Raw genomic sequence first — 17,242 nt, 5'->3', positions numbered from 1 at the left:
TCGATTTTCTCATGACTTTCGTTCAATAAGCTAGGGGAAATGGCACATGGATCTAAGATTCGGTCCATAGCTAAAAATCTTCTATTTATCAATTTTATCTAGATGAACGCGTCATTGGGACGGTACTAATGGATGTTTTTGGTCGCTATTGAAAATTTAGCCAATTGCTGAATTTATGTATGGGCCCAAATTAGGGCCATTTAGGCCGAGGGGGGTGACCCATCTAAATCTCAATTCTTAATGCTCAACAAATCTCACATTAGCGAATCAATCTTCAAAACACCTTCTTTCATTGCCCGCATCTACTTGCATCGCGCATCACCTTTTTGCAGGAAATCTTCAGAATCGTCATCAATCTTCTTCGCGCAGCAAAAAATATTTTTTTCCTGCATCGTAGATAGAGTCGTCTCCTTCGATTTAGGCCGACATTACATCCATTTCCCCTACTAGTGAGTATATGAGATATTCTCAAATTTGAGTCAATTGAACTTAATTTTGGGTAGAGTAAGTAATTATTTTTGCCGTAGTCAAATGTAAACTACTAGGGTTAACTACCCCATTTTCGGTCTATTAAGCACAACCCGCACTTAGTCCTTCTTTATCTAGCGTAGTTTTGCACCAAACGGAATGTTATTATTACTGATGGCTTCCAAATGTATTTACCTTTCCGTATGTACCGTAAGATTTGATAAAGAGAAACCAATCGTTGAGATATTGTCAAAAGTCTAACACTGCTTCTTGACGCCAAACTCGGCCTACGGATTCTAAACTCGGCCTAACGCAAATGAATTCACTTCGGCCTATCGGATGAAGATATAAATTGATTCGGTCGGAGCGCTTCTTTTGCTTTTGGAAATAATGCGTGCAAACCTTCATATCACGCGTTCTCATTGACTTCGTTCGGTAGCTTATTAACTAAAGTATCGTGCCAAATTCATAATTGACTTGTTAACTCTGAAATAATGGATTTATTTGAAGTTTTCTGCTCGATAGGCCCAAAACGGGCGATTAGGCCGAAGTAGTTCTCTACCCTATATTACTGAAAATTAGCTTATTGGACGGAACATGGGAGATGAGTGAAAAGAACTTAATTTTGGGTAATTTTTCGGCACCGTGGATGGTCGTTACAGCTGAAAACTGGAAAAACCATCTAGAGAAAAACTTTTGAACTCCCCACGAAAGATCTTGAGGTAGAAGGGGTGGATCCCGTATCACAACATAAATATGTTTTGAAGCCGCTCCAACCATTAAAGATCTTCATTGCACTCTTTCTCAGATGACTCGAAGTGTGAAACAATTACAACTGCGCAGCTCAAAATTGGCGATGCTACGATGAAAACGATTCCGCAACTAAATCAAGCCACTTTCGCCGCAATTGATGAAATTCATCTTCATGATCTTTATTGCATTCACAGCATTCCACAGTGTCTTCGTCTTACACCAGCAAGCATCGTTGTCTCTTATTTCGTTGACACCTATTTTAAATGAGGTATCCAAAGTCTTGAAAATATACTCATTTTCATTCGTGCGTTCCTCCATTCAACTGTCAGTTTGGAATTAAGTCATCTTTCTCCATTTACAAATCACATCTCAACAGCTACTGCAATTCACCTCATCCAATCGAGACGCTAAAAATTAATTCCACACTTTCGCCCAAGCGAAATGCTACAATTTCAGAACTTAACACCTTTTCGCAGACTCATTATTACATTCCAGCAGCTCTAACTGTCAACAGTACCTACGTTCGATATATGTATGGATGTAATTCTATCCAGCCTCATCTTCACACAGCAAAAAAATAATTTTGATATCACGTCAAAGTGGATGCACTACAATCATGTCGAAAATATGGTGTAATATTACTTGCTAAAAAGGACAAAATTATCATTAATACAATGCATGAACTGACATTACGCTGCTTTTACTGCATTTGTTTATTTATGTGGTCATAAAAATTACATGAAATTTTCGACATGATTGTAGTGCATCCACTTTGATGTGATATCAAAATTATTTTTTTGCTGTGCACCCTTCGCTGATGATCGCAATGACGTCCGTCGTTTAAGGGATGTCACTCCGTCGTCGTCGTCGTCAGTCGCGGTCGGTTTGCTCTTTGACTGTTCGCAAACTGTCCCACAACACTAGCCGCAGCACCACCGTAGCAGAGTATTGCGATCGTTGATGAATGATTGTTTAGCTGAAACCTCTTTGTTTAGGTTTAGTCCAACACGCTCTCTGAGATTGTTTTGCCTTCGCTTTTTTTTTTGCTCCCTGTAGGTATCTACCTACCAGCAGCGATTAGTAAGACCTCCTCAGGTGGTACCCATGTATGTGATCTTTCTGGGGTTGTTGGGAGGGAAGAAGATCTCTCGCTCTCTGCGGTGCACGCTGATGACGATGATGATGCTGGTAAGGCCGCAGCACGCTCGTCCGGAACACAAACACCGAGGTGCAGCAGCAACAGCAGCCGATATGTAGGTGCCAAAGGGGTGGTGGGCTGATTTTTTTTTTTGCAAGATCTTGCTCTTTTGGCAGCCTTCCGTTCGTCAATGGCTTATGTAGGGGTATGGGTATGTTTGTTGTATATGCACGAGGGGCCAATAAAGCATCGGGCTTAAGTCAAGTACGGACGTCGTCGTTGGGTACACACAAAAAAAAAACAGATTCCGTGCAACAGTAACAACTGGCTGTGTGGAAAAAGAGAGGAGAATTTTTCGGTAGGCTCTCCGTCGTCGTCGAACGTTTTGTTGTAGGCTCCCTCGCCGCGCGATGATGACGATCATGGATGATGGTTTTAGCAGCACCCGGGATTTTGAATTACCAACGGGGCCGGCGGGGTGGGCAATGGAACTGCTGAGGGGGGAGGGCGGGGGGCACCACCGCACACACAACAAGAGGCGAGTAAGTTTTAGTTCGTGACTTTCTTCAACCAGTATAAAAAGCGATGAATTTTGCTGAACGATTGTCAGTCTTAGTTTAGTGGTCACATCATTAATTTGATCTGCAAACAGAACCAACAGTTTTTCGCAACATTTACTACACTCAACCGTACTACAACAGTCAATTCTAGACAAAATGTTCCGATTGGTGAGTTGCTGGCATGGTTTAGAACGATGAAGATAGTTCAGAGTCCTAACGGCAAATGGCTCTGGATGGTGCGATATTTTGGGCGGAATCTAGGATCAGTGAACAGTGGAGCGATCAAGTGAAAAAGGACTCGCAGTGTTCGACGGTCAGAAGTAGGAGTGCATTGAGGACATTAGAATATTGACAGTGGCTGGAGTAACGGTAAAATGCAGGGCATTTGACTTAGTCGAAGCCAAACTGGAAAAAAAAATCGGCAATCACCCAGAAGTTTTACTGAAGTATTGAGCATCATCACAAAGTTGCTAGATAAGTCTGAAAGCTGCATTTAAATTAAAAAAAAAAAAAACAAGTGTATTCGTAACAAATTGAGTCATTTAGAATTAACAGTTTATTAAGATGACATTGTAAGGTCTAGATGGCATCAATACCTAATACATGTCGGGTTCCGAACATCTTCCCGTAATTTAAACTGTTTTGATACAATTTAGCCATTTAATGTTCACGCTTAGAAAATATCAACAACTTTTTTTCAACTGCTGAAGGTTCGAAAAAATGTCCAACTTTTATGTGGTGTTGATCGTATTTTCACAAAAATAGTTTCGGAAATCAATATCATTGTTAGCACAACAATCCTATCGTTTGACTGAGGAGGAGTCAATCATCAGTCAAGAAGTTATGTGAAGTTCTCATGGCAGCTTCTTTAAATTTTCATTGGTTTTAATTTTCAAATTCAAAGACCATTAACGAGCAGATGGAAGCCACTCGTTAATTTAGTATATCATCAACGTAATAACCAACTTGTATGGTTTATTTGATCCATCTTGAATACGATTGTTTTTCAACGGTTTGCCATATAACTGTAGTGCTTGTAGGAAAATTTGCCAGCTACTGCACAGAAAGCCCAAGTATCAATTTGGGGTTTATCATGGACTTGTAGATCGTAATTTAGACTTGAATAATGTTTTAAAACCTCGATAAAACTCACAATGTTAGCTGGGCTGTTTTGTTGGAAATTGGAAACCCAAATAGCATATTTGTAAAATAATAGTTGTGATAACATTTGTGTAATTAAAATCAGCCACAATCAAGTTGCTATAACATTTTGCGAAGAAAGAGTATTGCTCTAATACTTAAAGCCCTCGGTTTGACGTTAGACTCTTTCTGGTTTTATGACATTGATGTAGGAAGCTTTGATTTAAAAATGCAAACATTTCATATTTCAAATTACTTAGAATTTAATGTGGTTTGAAGTAGCACCTTTCAAGAGAATGCAGATTTATAGCAATGCATTTAGTTACGTGGTTCACGTACATAAGTAATCTATTTGTTGGTAAAAGAAAGTCTAAGTTTGTATTGGAACCTAACTATGTAAGTCACAAATGAATGTTCCTCAAATGACTTTTAGTTCTCGGCAATTTTGATGATTTGTGTAATAGACAATGCGTGATTCGCTTTCTTACATACACATAAGATAGAAAGAAAGTTTCTGCCAAAATTCCTCGATTCTTTAAATCTTCATAAGCTTAAAAACATTGCATTTCCGTGACAATTTTTGTCGGCAATATCTATAGCAGGAAGAAGCTGATAACCACACAACTTTTGCCTCCGCGTTCCCAAGCACACTTGCTGAAGGGAATACTATAAATAATAATAAAACAGAAATTCATTAGAAATCATGAAACAAGGTGCCTCCATATAATTGAAGAGAAATTAAAAAAATAAATAGTGAATATCTATCGCCTTGAGCCGATCATAAAATAAATTAACACTTACAGGGTGATTCGGAATAACTGTCATTTTTTTTAAACGCTTGTATGATTTTTTGATATGAGTATGTTCCAGATATACTTCATACAGCTTTCCCCCGAAGAACGCGTTACACACTGAGTGGCACCCACCGCTTTGTCTCGGTGGGGTTTCAACCAAACGCTCTGATTTTCTGCGAATGACTAGTTCTCCATCAACCCTACTCACATGCAAAAAATCAGACCGACTGGTTGAAACCCTGCCGAGAAAAAGCAGTGGGTGCAACTCGGTGGGTAACGCGTTCTTCGGGGGATAGCTGTAAATAACCTTTAACTTAGCATACTTTAAATCAAATCTCTCTCCCTTTACCTTAAATTACCAGCCACATTTGTCACGAAAATTAACCACAAAAAATAAATGTTTCATTCCTTCGAAGAGAATTCAGTTTCTACAAGATAACACACGAATTCATACAGATTTACGACATGCTCCATTATCACATCCATGGCTACTGGAAATTAAAAACAAATGAAATTTCAAATCCTACTATCAATACAAGCTGATATTTGTACACACTTTAAAACAAAAATACTTCTACCCATTACCACTGGCACAGCCCATTACCCATTGAGAATTTCATGTGAAATCGGTGACAGTTATTCTGAATCACCCTGTACATTCCCTGTTTCAGAAGAAATCGACAGCTGGTTGAGACGTAATTTTTTTTTGTTAAATCAATCGTCTAATGTCAGATGGGGTGATTCAATGTGTATGGTTGACTAGCGTAAGAATATGGATAAATAACAATAAAAAATCATATTACATTGATCGATTATCTTCGTCGATTTTCTCTTTCGTTAATAACTTGAGCACATAAGCGTTTCTTATTGTGTTTGTTGTAATAAATGGAATGGACCGATTCTCTTTGTCGACTTTCTCTTTGCATCTCCACGGCCATGTAAAGACATTCCCAGGTTTTTTCAGCACACAGGTTGATAAAAGAAGCTTTTATCTAGCATCTAATACGACAAACACATCAAGAAACGGTTCTGAGATCAAGTTATTAACAAAAGAGAAAGTCGACGAAGAGAATCGATCAATTTTACTTAGGACCTAATGCAATGTTCAACTTGATTTGTGACCAGCATACACCTTTCGGTCGTATGAAACAGGCAAAAAACCTTCCAAATCCTGTATGGCAAAATAGTGAACTTTTCGTGACAACAACGGCAAAGAACTCACCAACACTGGGACACCGTGAGTTCCTGCCCACCTGTCATAAAACCATCTCGATCGCCACTGTTGTTAGTGGCAGCTTCATAAAACCAATGCTCTGAGCATTAATATGAGTGTTAATGCTATTCACGGTATTTTAAAACTAAGCGAAAATGAGTAGAATCCTGAACTGATGCAGCCTGGGTACCGCTGGGTGATGCGGAGACGCATCTCAAAATCGAACCAATTTCGAACAATTTATTCACTCTCCCGGTATGAAGAAACGAATACAAGTATTCAAGTTCACCTTGAATCATTGTACCGTGGACCCTCGTTAATCTGAATGACACTTCGTGCAAATTAACGGGTACATTTTTAGTTTGAACTTCTAGTAACCCTATGAGTTTGGCTTGTGTCGTTTGACGTGTAAACGTTCAAATTTAAACGTTTACACGTCAAACTCGTCAAACTCGCGATGTTGACTTTGATACTCAGTGGTTGCCTTGATCAAGAGAATGTTGTGTCAAAATTCAAATTCATGCAGGTAGTTGGACTGTCTGTTAAGGTTTTCTTCATTTTCAGCTAAGTTGAGAGTAGAAGAAATGCTTTTAGCAAAGCAAAGCTGAGAAATCTCCGTCCGAATTGGGTATAAGTCGAAAGCAAGGATCTTACAGGAAAAAACTTTTCCGGGAATATCGATGGAATTGGGATAATTTAAAGAGCATCCTGTAGAGACTTTCTAGGGAATTCAGGAGAGCATTCTTTGGCAATTTTATGGAGCACATCAAGATTATTCTGAAAAGTATGCGAGGAAAACTTTAGGTGAGCTCTATGGAGAATTCCAGTTGATTTACACGGCATTTCTGAGGAGAATTCCATAGAAATTGTTAAGAAGAGAATTTCAGAGGAACTCGATTCAGAATTAAAGGTAAATTCTGAGGATATTACCATCGAAATTGTAATGAAAATTCTAAGGGCAATCCGACTGTAATTTCGACAAAATTCTGACATGAACTCCAAAGAATTTCTGACAGGGAACAGGAAATGAGATTCTTAGGAGAATATATATTTTCTTAGTAGTAGAGGTAGTAGTAGTTTTTTTTATCAAAGTCACTTTCAAAGTCTTGGGTCATTTGTGACTTGTACGGGAGTGAGATTTGAACTCGTGACTTTGGTGTGAGAGGTATCGATGCAAACCACTACGCTGGAGCCTTTCCCAGTTATTGGTAGATTTTCATGGATAATTCCAACTGAGTTTTAAGGAAAACTTCAGTGAAAATCTTGAGAAGTAAAAGATTATTTCAAGCAGTTTTTCCCCGAAAAGAGAGGAAAATTTTGTTCACTCACTCAATATCTCATCTTTTGGCAATTTTGAGTTGAATTCTTTTATACTCGCGAGTTTTCGGTTGAGGATAAATGAAAAAGATATATTTCTCGTTCGAGGTTTCAGAACAGACTAATCGTCTGGTGTATTTTCATATACTCGAGCCCTTCGGCTGGTCGGTTCGTTCTGAGTGACGATCGTTAAACATCTTACTGTATGACATTTGAAATGTTTCAAAGCGCGCCAGGGGTGCGCAAACAAATCCCAACAAATTCGACCCAATCACTGAGTTATTTTCTTCGGCCGTGTGCTTATATATTCCTAAGAGTCTGATGAGCATTCCAAGGAAATACTTACAAAACACCAAAACCATCCTGACAGGAATTCCAAGTGATTTCTGATAACAATTCGAACGGTATCGAAATTTGATGATTCCAAAGGAATTCTGAGGTTTACTCCAATTATGAAATCAGTATTAGAAGAAGAAGAAGAATGCCTTCCTTTGTTTAGAAATTGGTCGCTGGACTTAATAAATTAGAAAAGGCGCGTCATTTTCATGGTTTTCCAAGGACGTAGCAAATCCTCAATACGTCTCTGATTATCGTACAGAATTGTATATACATATTATGATATAATTTGAACACAAAAATAGGATCTAAACATTTTGAAATTCTTTTGTAATACAGCATGCCTCAGGAAATCCGCCGACCAATCAAAAACAAATTGTTTTGCAAGAAATTTAATGTTAACGATAGTAACGAAAGCAAACCAGCTTCCCGGGAATTCGGTAAATTTAATTTTTGATAATTTTTTCGGGAATGGTTTCCACTATTCAAAACTGAACCTACCCATTAATTGGCAGTCTAATTCAGAAGTTGCCAGCGGTTCAGAACGTTTGAATAGTTTTACAGCTATGAGATGCTAACGAAACCAAGTGACTGTAGAGAAGATAGCAGTAGTTTCAAAGTATTTCAAATATGGTAGATGCGGGCACTTTTGATGAGATGCAACGAAGATAGAAGAAAATTTTGAGGATTTCCTGCCTGCTGTCTGTCCAATGTTGACTTCTCACCTACCGAACGGCATTCGCTAACTGAAATGCATTTCATGTGTTAAACCAGCTTTCAAAGGCATTTAATATGCATTAAGCGTTAATCTGGTTCATCTTGACAAATTGCATCATTCTGACAGATAAATGTCGTTTAACTGTGAATGTGTTTCAGTTAGCGGACATTCATTTCAAACACATTTCAGCTAAAGATCTTTCTCTTAGCGAAGATGAATTTAGATGCGAAAGTTTAAGATGATTGTTCAAAGATTCATTTACTAATAAAGAAAAAAAACATAGACTCTGATCACCTATATGAATGAACCGGTTCTGAGTGGTTCCCATAAGTGATCCGTTTTGCCCATCTCTACCGTGAACGGGAATGATAATCAATGTCAATGTCTGCTTTGGCATTGACAAACGTTATTAAAGCTCATGACAGGTAGTTTCATCTCGCGATAATGACAAAACTTGTTTTGTAATTCTCACATGACGGTCTGGTCAGGTTGGTTCATCTCGTCGGTGGATTGAGTAATGTTTAATTTGAATACTTGAGTTGAAGAGTATCGAATTAAATAAGCGCTTGTGCAAGCACTCAAATTTCATGATCCGCATCATTATGTCGAGGAAAACAGTTTAAACTAGTGACTTCAGCCTCAACTTATTTCAAGCTTTTGACTGGTTGGCTAATGGGTGAAGAGTGAGTTGGGGAAGTTGAGGATAAAACCTTATCCTACAAACCCCACTGACCAAAATCACACAACTAAAGTGTGGTCCAGTTAGAATTCACACTTTAGTTCGGGAAGTAAGAAAACAGCTCTTGCTCGGGATTGGTTTAACGAGGAAAGGCCTATACCAACAGCAGAATTTGGCCCAATGTGTTTTGCTATTTTGTTCGCTACACGAAAATGACGTCCTGTCATTGGCCTGGGTTTGACGTAACAAAATCGTTGGGTTATCAAAATCAAGCTTTTTATAGCACTTAAAAACAAACAATCTTTGAAATTGCTGTCATAATTTGTCACACAGGCTACTGGTCAGCCTCAGCGGCCAGCTTGTTCTAACAAACTGGCCATCTCTTCAGCATCCCGGATTACCTTACCAGTCTTTTTCAACATCCGCTTGACCTGGACAAAGCGGGTTCAGTTCATAACAGGTACATTTCTAAAGTATCGTTCTTTTCTTCTTCTTTTTCTTCGCATTTCAAACTTGTTGTTCATCGCATATTAGCTTATTGCGTGTAAATCTTGTACTGAACGTACCGAAGTGCTTAAATCAAGGTGTAAATATCCCATGAGTTTGGCAACCCTAAAATTAATATGACTTTTGTGATGTAAACAAACACATTTTCAAGAACTCTGGTGGTTCATGGACATTGTACTTTTCGTCCTCATTCCTGAGCTCCTAGCAGCCAGGTCCCGAAGCAATTCGAAAACATCGTCAATCATTTCAGAAAAAATTACTATAATTTCACAAATTTACTGATTTGTTAGGGTTATACCAACAATCAATACGAAACTAACGATTTTAAATTGGCTCGCTACTTGACTAGCCTATTGGTCCCAAGCAAATCGATTAACGTACCCCATTCAAGCATAAATTCCAGTACTACACTATGTTTGTTTTGATTCGCTATGAAAGTTTGACAGATAAAATGAGGGGTTAGTGGATTTTCCTATGTTTCGAGGAGTGCATCGGTTAGCTTGGGACCGAAGATAGTACCAGAGCTGAGCCAAAAAGTTGAGCTTGTTTCTTCGGGACCTTCTGGTCTTAGAGTTACCTCTATGGTACAATCACTCAGATCCAGGAACATTAATGTACTGCTCCACTCTGAGAAAGATTATTATGATTGATTCAAAAAACATTTTGCTTTAAACTCCCGACTTCGTAGTTCACAGTTTAAACGACTATTCACTATTTGCCCACTGAACCTAATAATAGAAGATCCAATTCAAATCAAGTGTCCTTACCTTGTGGTAAGATTTTCTCAATATGAGCGTCCGAAAAATTCGCCAGCAAAAAAAAAATGCACCGCTTCTCGAAACCTTTTTCAAGCGCCTGACATGCATTGACCTCGCTTCAAAGTAGCCACAACAACAACCCCTTAGTCGGTGGATATCATAATAGTTACCACGCACGATTATGTTCAAAAGCTCCCCAACGGAGCCAAGAGATCAGTGCGATCTTCTCCCATAACCTTGCTGCGCCAGTGACCCAGTGTGAGACCATCCAAGAAACATTATGCAGTTAATGAGCACCCAAGCAGGCGGGTGCTCGAAGATCTCCAAGAGGCACGGCTTACTCCGCTAGACAGCTCTTTTTTTAATCCGGTGGCTGGGTTAGGCTGCTTGAATGTGGTACCCATAACACAATGAAAAAGCATCAATTATTACTCACCGCTCCTAAAGCGCGCTATCAACACCAAGCAATCTGATGATGGGCGTAGAATGTGTGGAGGCATCCAAAAGAGATAAAGCTGGGATTATCAAAATAAACACACCGTACCGACAATCCCAATCAAATGGCAGAAAAACGAGCGTTTTTCTGTGGTTAATCGATTGATTGGCTTGTTTCGTGGATTACTCGTGTGGAACGAAGTAGGTAATTGGAGACAATTATTATTCTTCGCAAGGCTTTACAACGATGGATGGAGGTGCGGTTATTGGAATCCGATCTAGTCACGTGTTTATTGCTTCCAATTTATAGCAAGCTGCAAAGCTTCGAAAGGTGCACTCATTTTATCAGCTGACATTTGTAAGCACTGTAACAAATGTCGTGCATGATTTGGTACAATGTCTACAAATCGTCTTCCCAACGTAAACGAAACGAGAAATAAACAAAAGCAAACTGAGCAATTATCAACCAATGCATTGCGCTGCAGTCGAGATCCAATCAAAGTCGTGCCGTGAGGCAGAACCCGCCTCTTTCCTGCTGTTTCCGCAATGACAACACTGAACAACAACAAGAGCGGCGCTTCCCATTGACAGTATTCAATTATCTACCGCCGCGCGGATTGTGGCGCTTCTGCCGTTTGGTTGTTGTTGTTGTTTCGCGCACTTGATCACACGTGCGCAGCGAGGAGGAAAGAAGATGATGATCTTGTCTCACGAGGTGAGAAATTGCGCGGTTGATCATCATCATCATCTGCCTGCCTGCCTGCCACCATTATGGATGAGTGAGTGGGTACTTTGTGAATGTAAACAAACATCACTTTCAAGAATTTATCGCCCAACAACCAGTTCGAAGGAAGTTACCGGCAAAAAAAAAATGATGAATATTTTGAGCGGACGACGTCCTTGGAGGTAACTTGAAACTTGATGCCCATCGACAACTGTGTGGTCAATGCCGCGGCGCCATTTACGACCGCAAACGGGGATTGATTGATTAGGCATCTGTAGTTTTGTAGTTTGAGCAATTTTTACTGGCGATGTGCCGTGCCCATCATCCATTTGGGATCGTCGGAATCGTGATTGAAGAAGCTTCCCTTCCCGCTGCTACAGCTGGGGAGGGGCTGACAGGGTTTTCACATGTCGTCGTTAAATGTCAAGGAGCTCCAACTATCGGATAAGTTGCCTTAATCTTCTAATTGTTGCTCTAACGAGAAAATCGTGAGTCGTTCGTGAACTGATCCGCCGTGAAACCGGCTCAGCCAATTATCTCAACGATCCGCCAATCCATGTCGTTGTTTCACGTTTCAGCATCGCTCACCAAGTATCTCTCATCTCTTGCCTTTCCACAGATCATCGTCTCCGCCCTGGCCGCCGTTGCCCTCGCCCAGAACCCGGACGCCGAAGCTCAGATTCTCTCGTCGGACAATGTCGTCAACCCGGACGGTTCCTACGCCTGGAACTACGAAACCAGCAACGGAATCCGTGCCCAGGAGGAAGGCGTCGGAGGCCAATCGGCTCAGGGTAGTGCCTCGTGGACCGACCGGGACGGAACTCCAATCCAGCTGACCTACGTCGCCGATGTCAACGGATTCCAGCCACAGGGTGCCCATCTGCCACGTGAAGGCCCAGCGCCTGCCCACGTCCTGAAGACCCTGGAATTCATCCGGGCCAACCCACCCAAGGATGACCCCAACTTCAACATCCAGGCCCTAGAGGTGGAAATCGCCAGACTGCAAGCCCTTCAGTAAACCCTGAGTCCACGAAACCCCAGTCGCGGGAATCGGAACTCGCAGCGACCTGTGCTCATACTCAAAAACAAACCAATCGCTAGAAAAAAGCAAAATCACAACCCATGAAAACCGACGAGGAGGAATTTCTTAAAATTTTGTGTAAATTTGTTGTACATATTCGCTAGTTTTTAATTTACCACTTCCCTTTGATGAGCGACACGTCGAATACCTTTCTTTACCTTGTTTTTATTTGTTCTGTTCCAGCATGCATTTAATGCACTGTTAAACTTGTGACAAACGACATCTCAATGTGCCCATATCGCAACTTAATTACCACAATTTTCCACCATTTACGTATTTTGTTTCTGAACAACGAAGAAGAAAGAGATTAACTTTAGACGTTAAACGTCATTGGATGAAACTGCATCCGATCTAATCGAAAGGTAAAAGGTGAAGAATAGCATCCCTACAAAAATCAAGACCTAAATCGAGGAAATAACAATACGATAGAACAGAAAATCGCACCCTTTAAAAAGATAAACAGAGAGAGAGAGGGGGGAGAGGCGAAGATGATATTAGAGCAACTTTTTTTTTAATTACTATTATTACCTTTTATTATTTCTTAAAAACCAGAAACTCAGCTAAGGATAGGAGAGAAAGTGAAAGAGAAGATACTATCTCAATGGATGACATAACTTGTTCATACAAACAATAAAGGATATTACTTTTATAAACCTAAAAATGTAGTGGAATTGTTATTGGGAACGGAAAGAAAGAAAACTCCACCCACGAAATCTCAACCATACACGGCGACAGTTTTGAGAAAATATCAAAAAATCAAATCCACCAATTCCCAAAGAACACGCTTGATTTTCGTAGACAAAAATCAACAAGCAAGCCAGTGTTGGAAAAGATCGCGATATTTCATGAAGTTCACCAAGGGAAAAGTTCGCGAGTCATAGTGAGTTTTCGCCAAGGGGTAAGTCACTCAGCACATTGTGCCGGAATTATATTCTACACAGCTTGGGCACATACATTGGAGTGGCGTTGAGTACTTGGCACTGATGAAGTCTGCAAGTAGTAGACGAAATACGCGTATCTGTCAAAAGATAAGCAATTATAACGGAATTAACCAACCCACTCAAAGCTCTTCATAAACTAAAGAAGTCTATTCATCACCCTCTATAGTTGGTCTCTAACAATGCTCCCCACCGGTTCCAACTCTTTCCGGCCGAAAGGCTAGAGTTCTGGTCTGCCTTTGAGGGCAATATATAACACTAAAACACAGGACTTTCATTACCCTATGGATCACAAAACACCGAAAGTTCACACACCCGCCACTTCCCGCGTCATCCCCATCCGATTTATCCTTGCGATTTCAAACCAAAACATTCAAGGTGTCAGAAATACCGGGTTGCCAGGATGCGTATTTTACAAACAATCGCAGCTTGCTATCCAGTATTTTACGATCGCTTATGGCCGCCACAATCTGGCTGAGTTTCTGGTAGGGAAAATAAGATTTGAAGTTTGGCTTGTGTCGACACATCATATGTTCCCTACCAAAAACTCAGTCAGATTATGGCGGCCATAAGCGCTCGTAAAATGCTGGATATGACCGGCACAATCGGCATACTTGCGGCACACTGACAAAAAAGATGACCCAAGATTGGTGTGCGGAGTGACCTACCCCTTAGTTTTCGCGAACTTTTCCATCACTGAAGCAAGCATCTGCGGATGATATTACAAGCTGTATCTGTATAGCTGTAACTACGAATATCAAGCAAACAAAACTCACTAATTTTATTAATATATGCAATTTGACAGATTATCTCAAGTTCATCACCGCTGCGACTACAGCGCCACGCCGGCATAAACTTGCACTCAAAGATAAATTAAATCAAAAAAGCTTAAAAAGTATGCAGATTCCCGCTTCACCTTATTGAGTCCGAGCCATGATTACTTCGGCAGTAAACATGCATGATTAAATTCGAAATAATCTTTCCAGTATTAAATTTTATTCTTTTTCAATACTGATATATAATCAAAAAAGATTAAAATTCAATAAAAAATTATTAAAATAGAATCAAAAATGATTAAAATTTATTCAAAAAAAAAGATAATCTACAATCTAATCATCCATGATTAAACTGGGATTAATATCAGATGCTTATAATTATAATTTTTAGAAAGAGAGGATTATTACTGAGTTTAATGTCAAATTGATTAAATTTCAAGCAAAATAGGAATAGTTAAATTTATCAGTGTGGATTTCACAATATTGAAGGAGCTTGTAAAATCAATATCAAGCATGATATTTTGTTTAAATTTGATGATGATTTTGCCAACACTGGTTACTATTATGAAATAAAAATAACCATCAAACGATGCCATGTCAATTGTCAGTGACAATGCAGTCAGTGGCGAATTAGTGTGCCAAATGACTAAATGGAAAAATGCAAAAGTTGTTCCAATTTTGAAGCCGGATAAAAATCCAGCTGAAGCTTCTAGCTACCGCCCAATAAGTTTGCTTTCTTCAATAAGTAAACTTTTTGAAAAGATAATTTTGAATAGAATGATGCTTCACATCAATACGAACTCAATTTTTGCAGATGAGCAGTTTGGATTTCGCCATGGGCATTCAACTACTCATCAACTCTTAAGAGTTAACAATTTAATTCGTTCAAACAAATCTGAAGGCCACTCAACTGGAGTTGCTCTTCTAGACATAGAAAAAGCATTCGACAGTGTTTGGCATGAAGGTTTGATTGCTAAATTGAAAAAGTTTAATTTTCCACTTTATATTATGAAATTAGTTCAAAATTATTTAACTGACAGAACTCTTCAAGTAAATTATCAAAATTCCAAATCTAATCGACTACCTGTTAGGGCAGGAGTTCCTCAGGGTAGCATTCTTGGGCCTATATTGTATAACATTTTCACTTCGGACCTCCCTGATTTGCCTCAGGGTTGCCACAAATCTTTGTTCGCTGATGACACAGGCATTTCCGCTAAAGGAAGAAGTCTTCGTGTTATTTGCAGCAGACTGCAGGAAAGTTTAGATATTTTCTCTTCTTATTTACAAAAATGGAAGATTTCTCCCAACGCTTCCAAAACTCAACTTATAATATTTCCACATAAGCCTAGAGCTTCGTTTTTGAAACCTAGTAGTAGTCACATAGTCACTATGAACGGAGTTCCAATTTCCTGGTCAAACCAAGTGAAATATCTTGGATTAATACTTGACCAAAAATTAACTTTTAAAGATCACATTGAGGGCATTCAAGCCAAATGTAACAAATATATAAAATGTTTGTATCCTCTTATAAACAGGAAATCCAAACTTTGCCTGACGAATAAACTTCTAATATTTAAACAAGTTTTTAGACCGGCCATGCTTTACGCTGTGCCAATATGGTCTAGTTGCTGCACTACCAGGAAAAAAGCACTTCAAAGGATTCAGAACAAAATTCTGAAAATGATTTTGAAGTTGCCTCCCTGGTACAGTACAACCGAAGTACATAGAATTTCGAATGTTGAGACTTTAGCACAAATGTCCAACAAAATAATTAATAATTTCAGGCAAAAATCGTTGCAATCCTCAATTGCAACGATTAATTCCCTTTATACTTAGATAAGATTTAGTTTTAGTTTTTAGTTTTAAGATATCAATTGTTATACTGACATGCAGGTTAAAAAACCTGTTTAAAATACTGAATTGCCAAGACATGAACAATGTAAAAACACTTAGATATATATCATAACAATTAAGGCTGGTACGTTACTGCAGTAACTGGAGCACCTAGGTTAAAATGAAATGTAATTTATTTTGAATTTGGAACAAATAAAGAGTTAAAAAAAAAAAAAAAAAAAAGTGTGCCAAATGACCGAACATATGCAAAATAATGCCTCGAAAGAAAAGACCCTATGCTAAATTTGGGCTTAATCGGACATGATTAACCCCCGTGTACATCATACACTACCGCAACTTCCGAAAACATAGCTGCTAGAAATCGTTATTTTTAGGTCAAATGTGTGACAGTTAATAGAAAAATTAGAATTTTTTAAAAATGTAATATATCAAGAGCAAATTTACATTACGTCGAAAGTAATAAAGGTAAACAAAGTCGAGCTATCAGTGTCAATCGATGCTCCTGCTATTACACTATATACTGTCCGAATATAGGATCACATCCCATTTTTAAATTTATTTACCAGTCAAATTGCTTTTTGCCGTAATCACCTTCCGATCAAAATAGTTTTCGATGTTACTTAAGTCATCCGATTTCTATGGAGATGCCGTTTGACTTATGTAACAGCGCTGAGAAACCCGTGAAAAGTGTACGTTCGTCGTTTCGCTTTCTCATTATTAAAGTGAATAAATCGAACTGTTTGTTGCTAAGATGATTTCGGTGGTCCTATAATGATGAATGGGCTGCACGCAAGGAGACGTAATTGATAATTCTTCCGAATATCCTGGTAAATACACTTTGACTTAAGTAACAATAGGGCCCACCAAACGACGTATAATAACTTTTGACTTAAAAACCAGTATTTTTTAACATGAAAGCAAGCGAATTGCATTTGTATGATTAGAACCCTGCTATATATGTTAAACATTGCTATCACTATGAGATTATACGAGTTTAATTGAAAATAGGAATAACTTTTCGGTCATCAAAACAAAACTTTATTTTTCTCGGAT

At 39.0% G+C, this 17,242-nt stretch overlaps 1 protein-coding gene across 1 annotated transcript; it reads left to right on the top strand.

Annotated features, from left to right (window-relative positions):
- Window positions 1–2,958: 2,958 nt before the first annotated feature.
- On the top strand, window positions 2,959–13,282 carry LOC135710522 (pupal cuticle protein Edg-78E-like). Its single transcript, XM_065233122.1, has 2 exons — window positions 2,959–3,087; window positions 12,160–13,282. Exons 1-2 carry the CDS (start codon window positions 3,076–3,078, stop codon window positions 12,556–12,558), a joined length of 411 nt encoding a protein of 136 aa, XP_065089194.1. The 5' UTR covers window positions 2,959–3,075; the 3' UTR covers window positions 12,559–13,282.
- Window positions 13,283–17,242: the final 3,960 nt, after the last annotated feature.

Source organism: Ochlerotatus camptorhynchus, unplaced genomic scaffold (assembly GCF_037179485.1).
Source record: "Ochlerotatus camptorhynchus isolate MF236.1 unplaced genomic scaffold, CSIRO-AGI_Acam_v1.1 ptg000391l, whole genome shotgun sequence".
In the NCBI taxonomy this organism is placed as follows: Eukaryota; Metazoa; Arthropoda; class Insecta; order Diptera; family Culicidae; genus Ochlerotatus; species Ochlerotatus camptorhynchus.
This window is presented reverse-complemented; position numbering and strand designations above follow the sequence as displayed.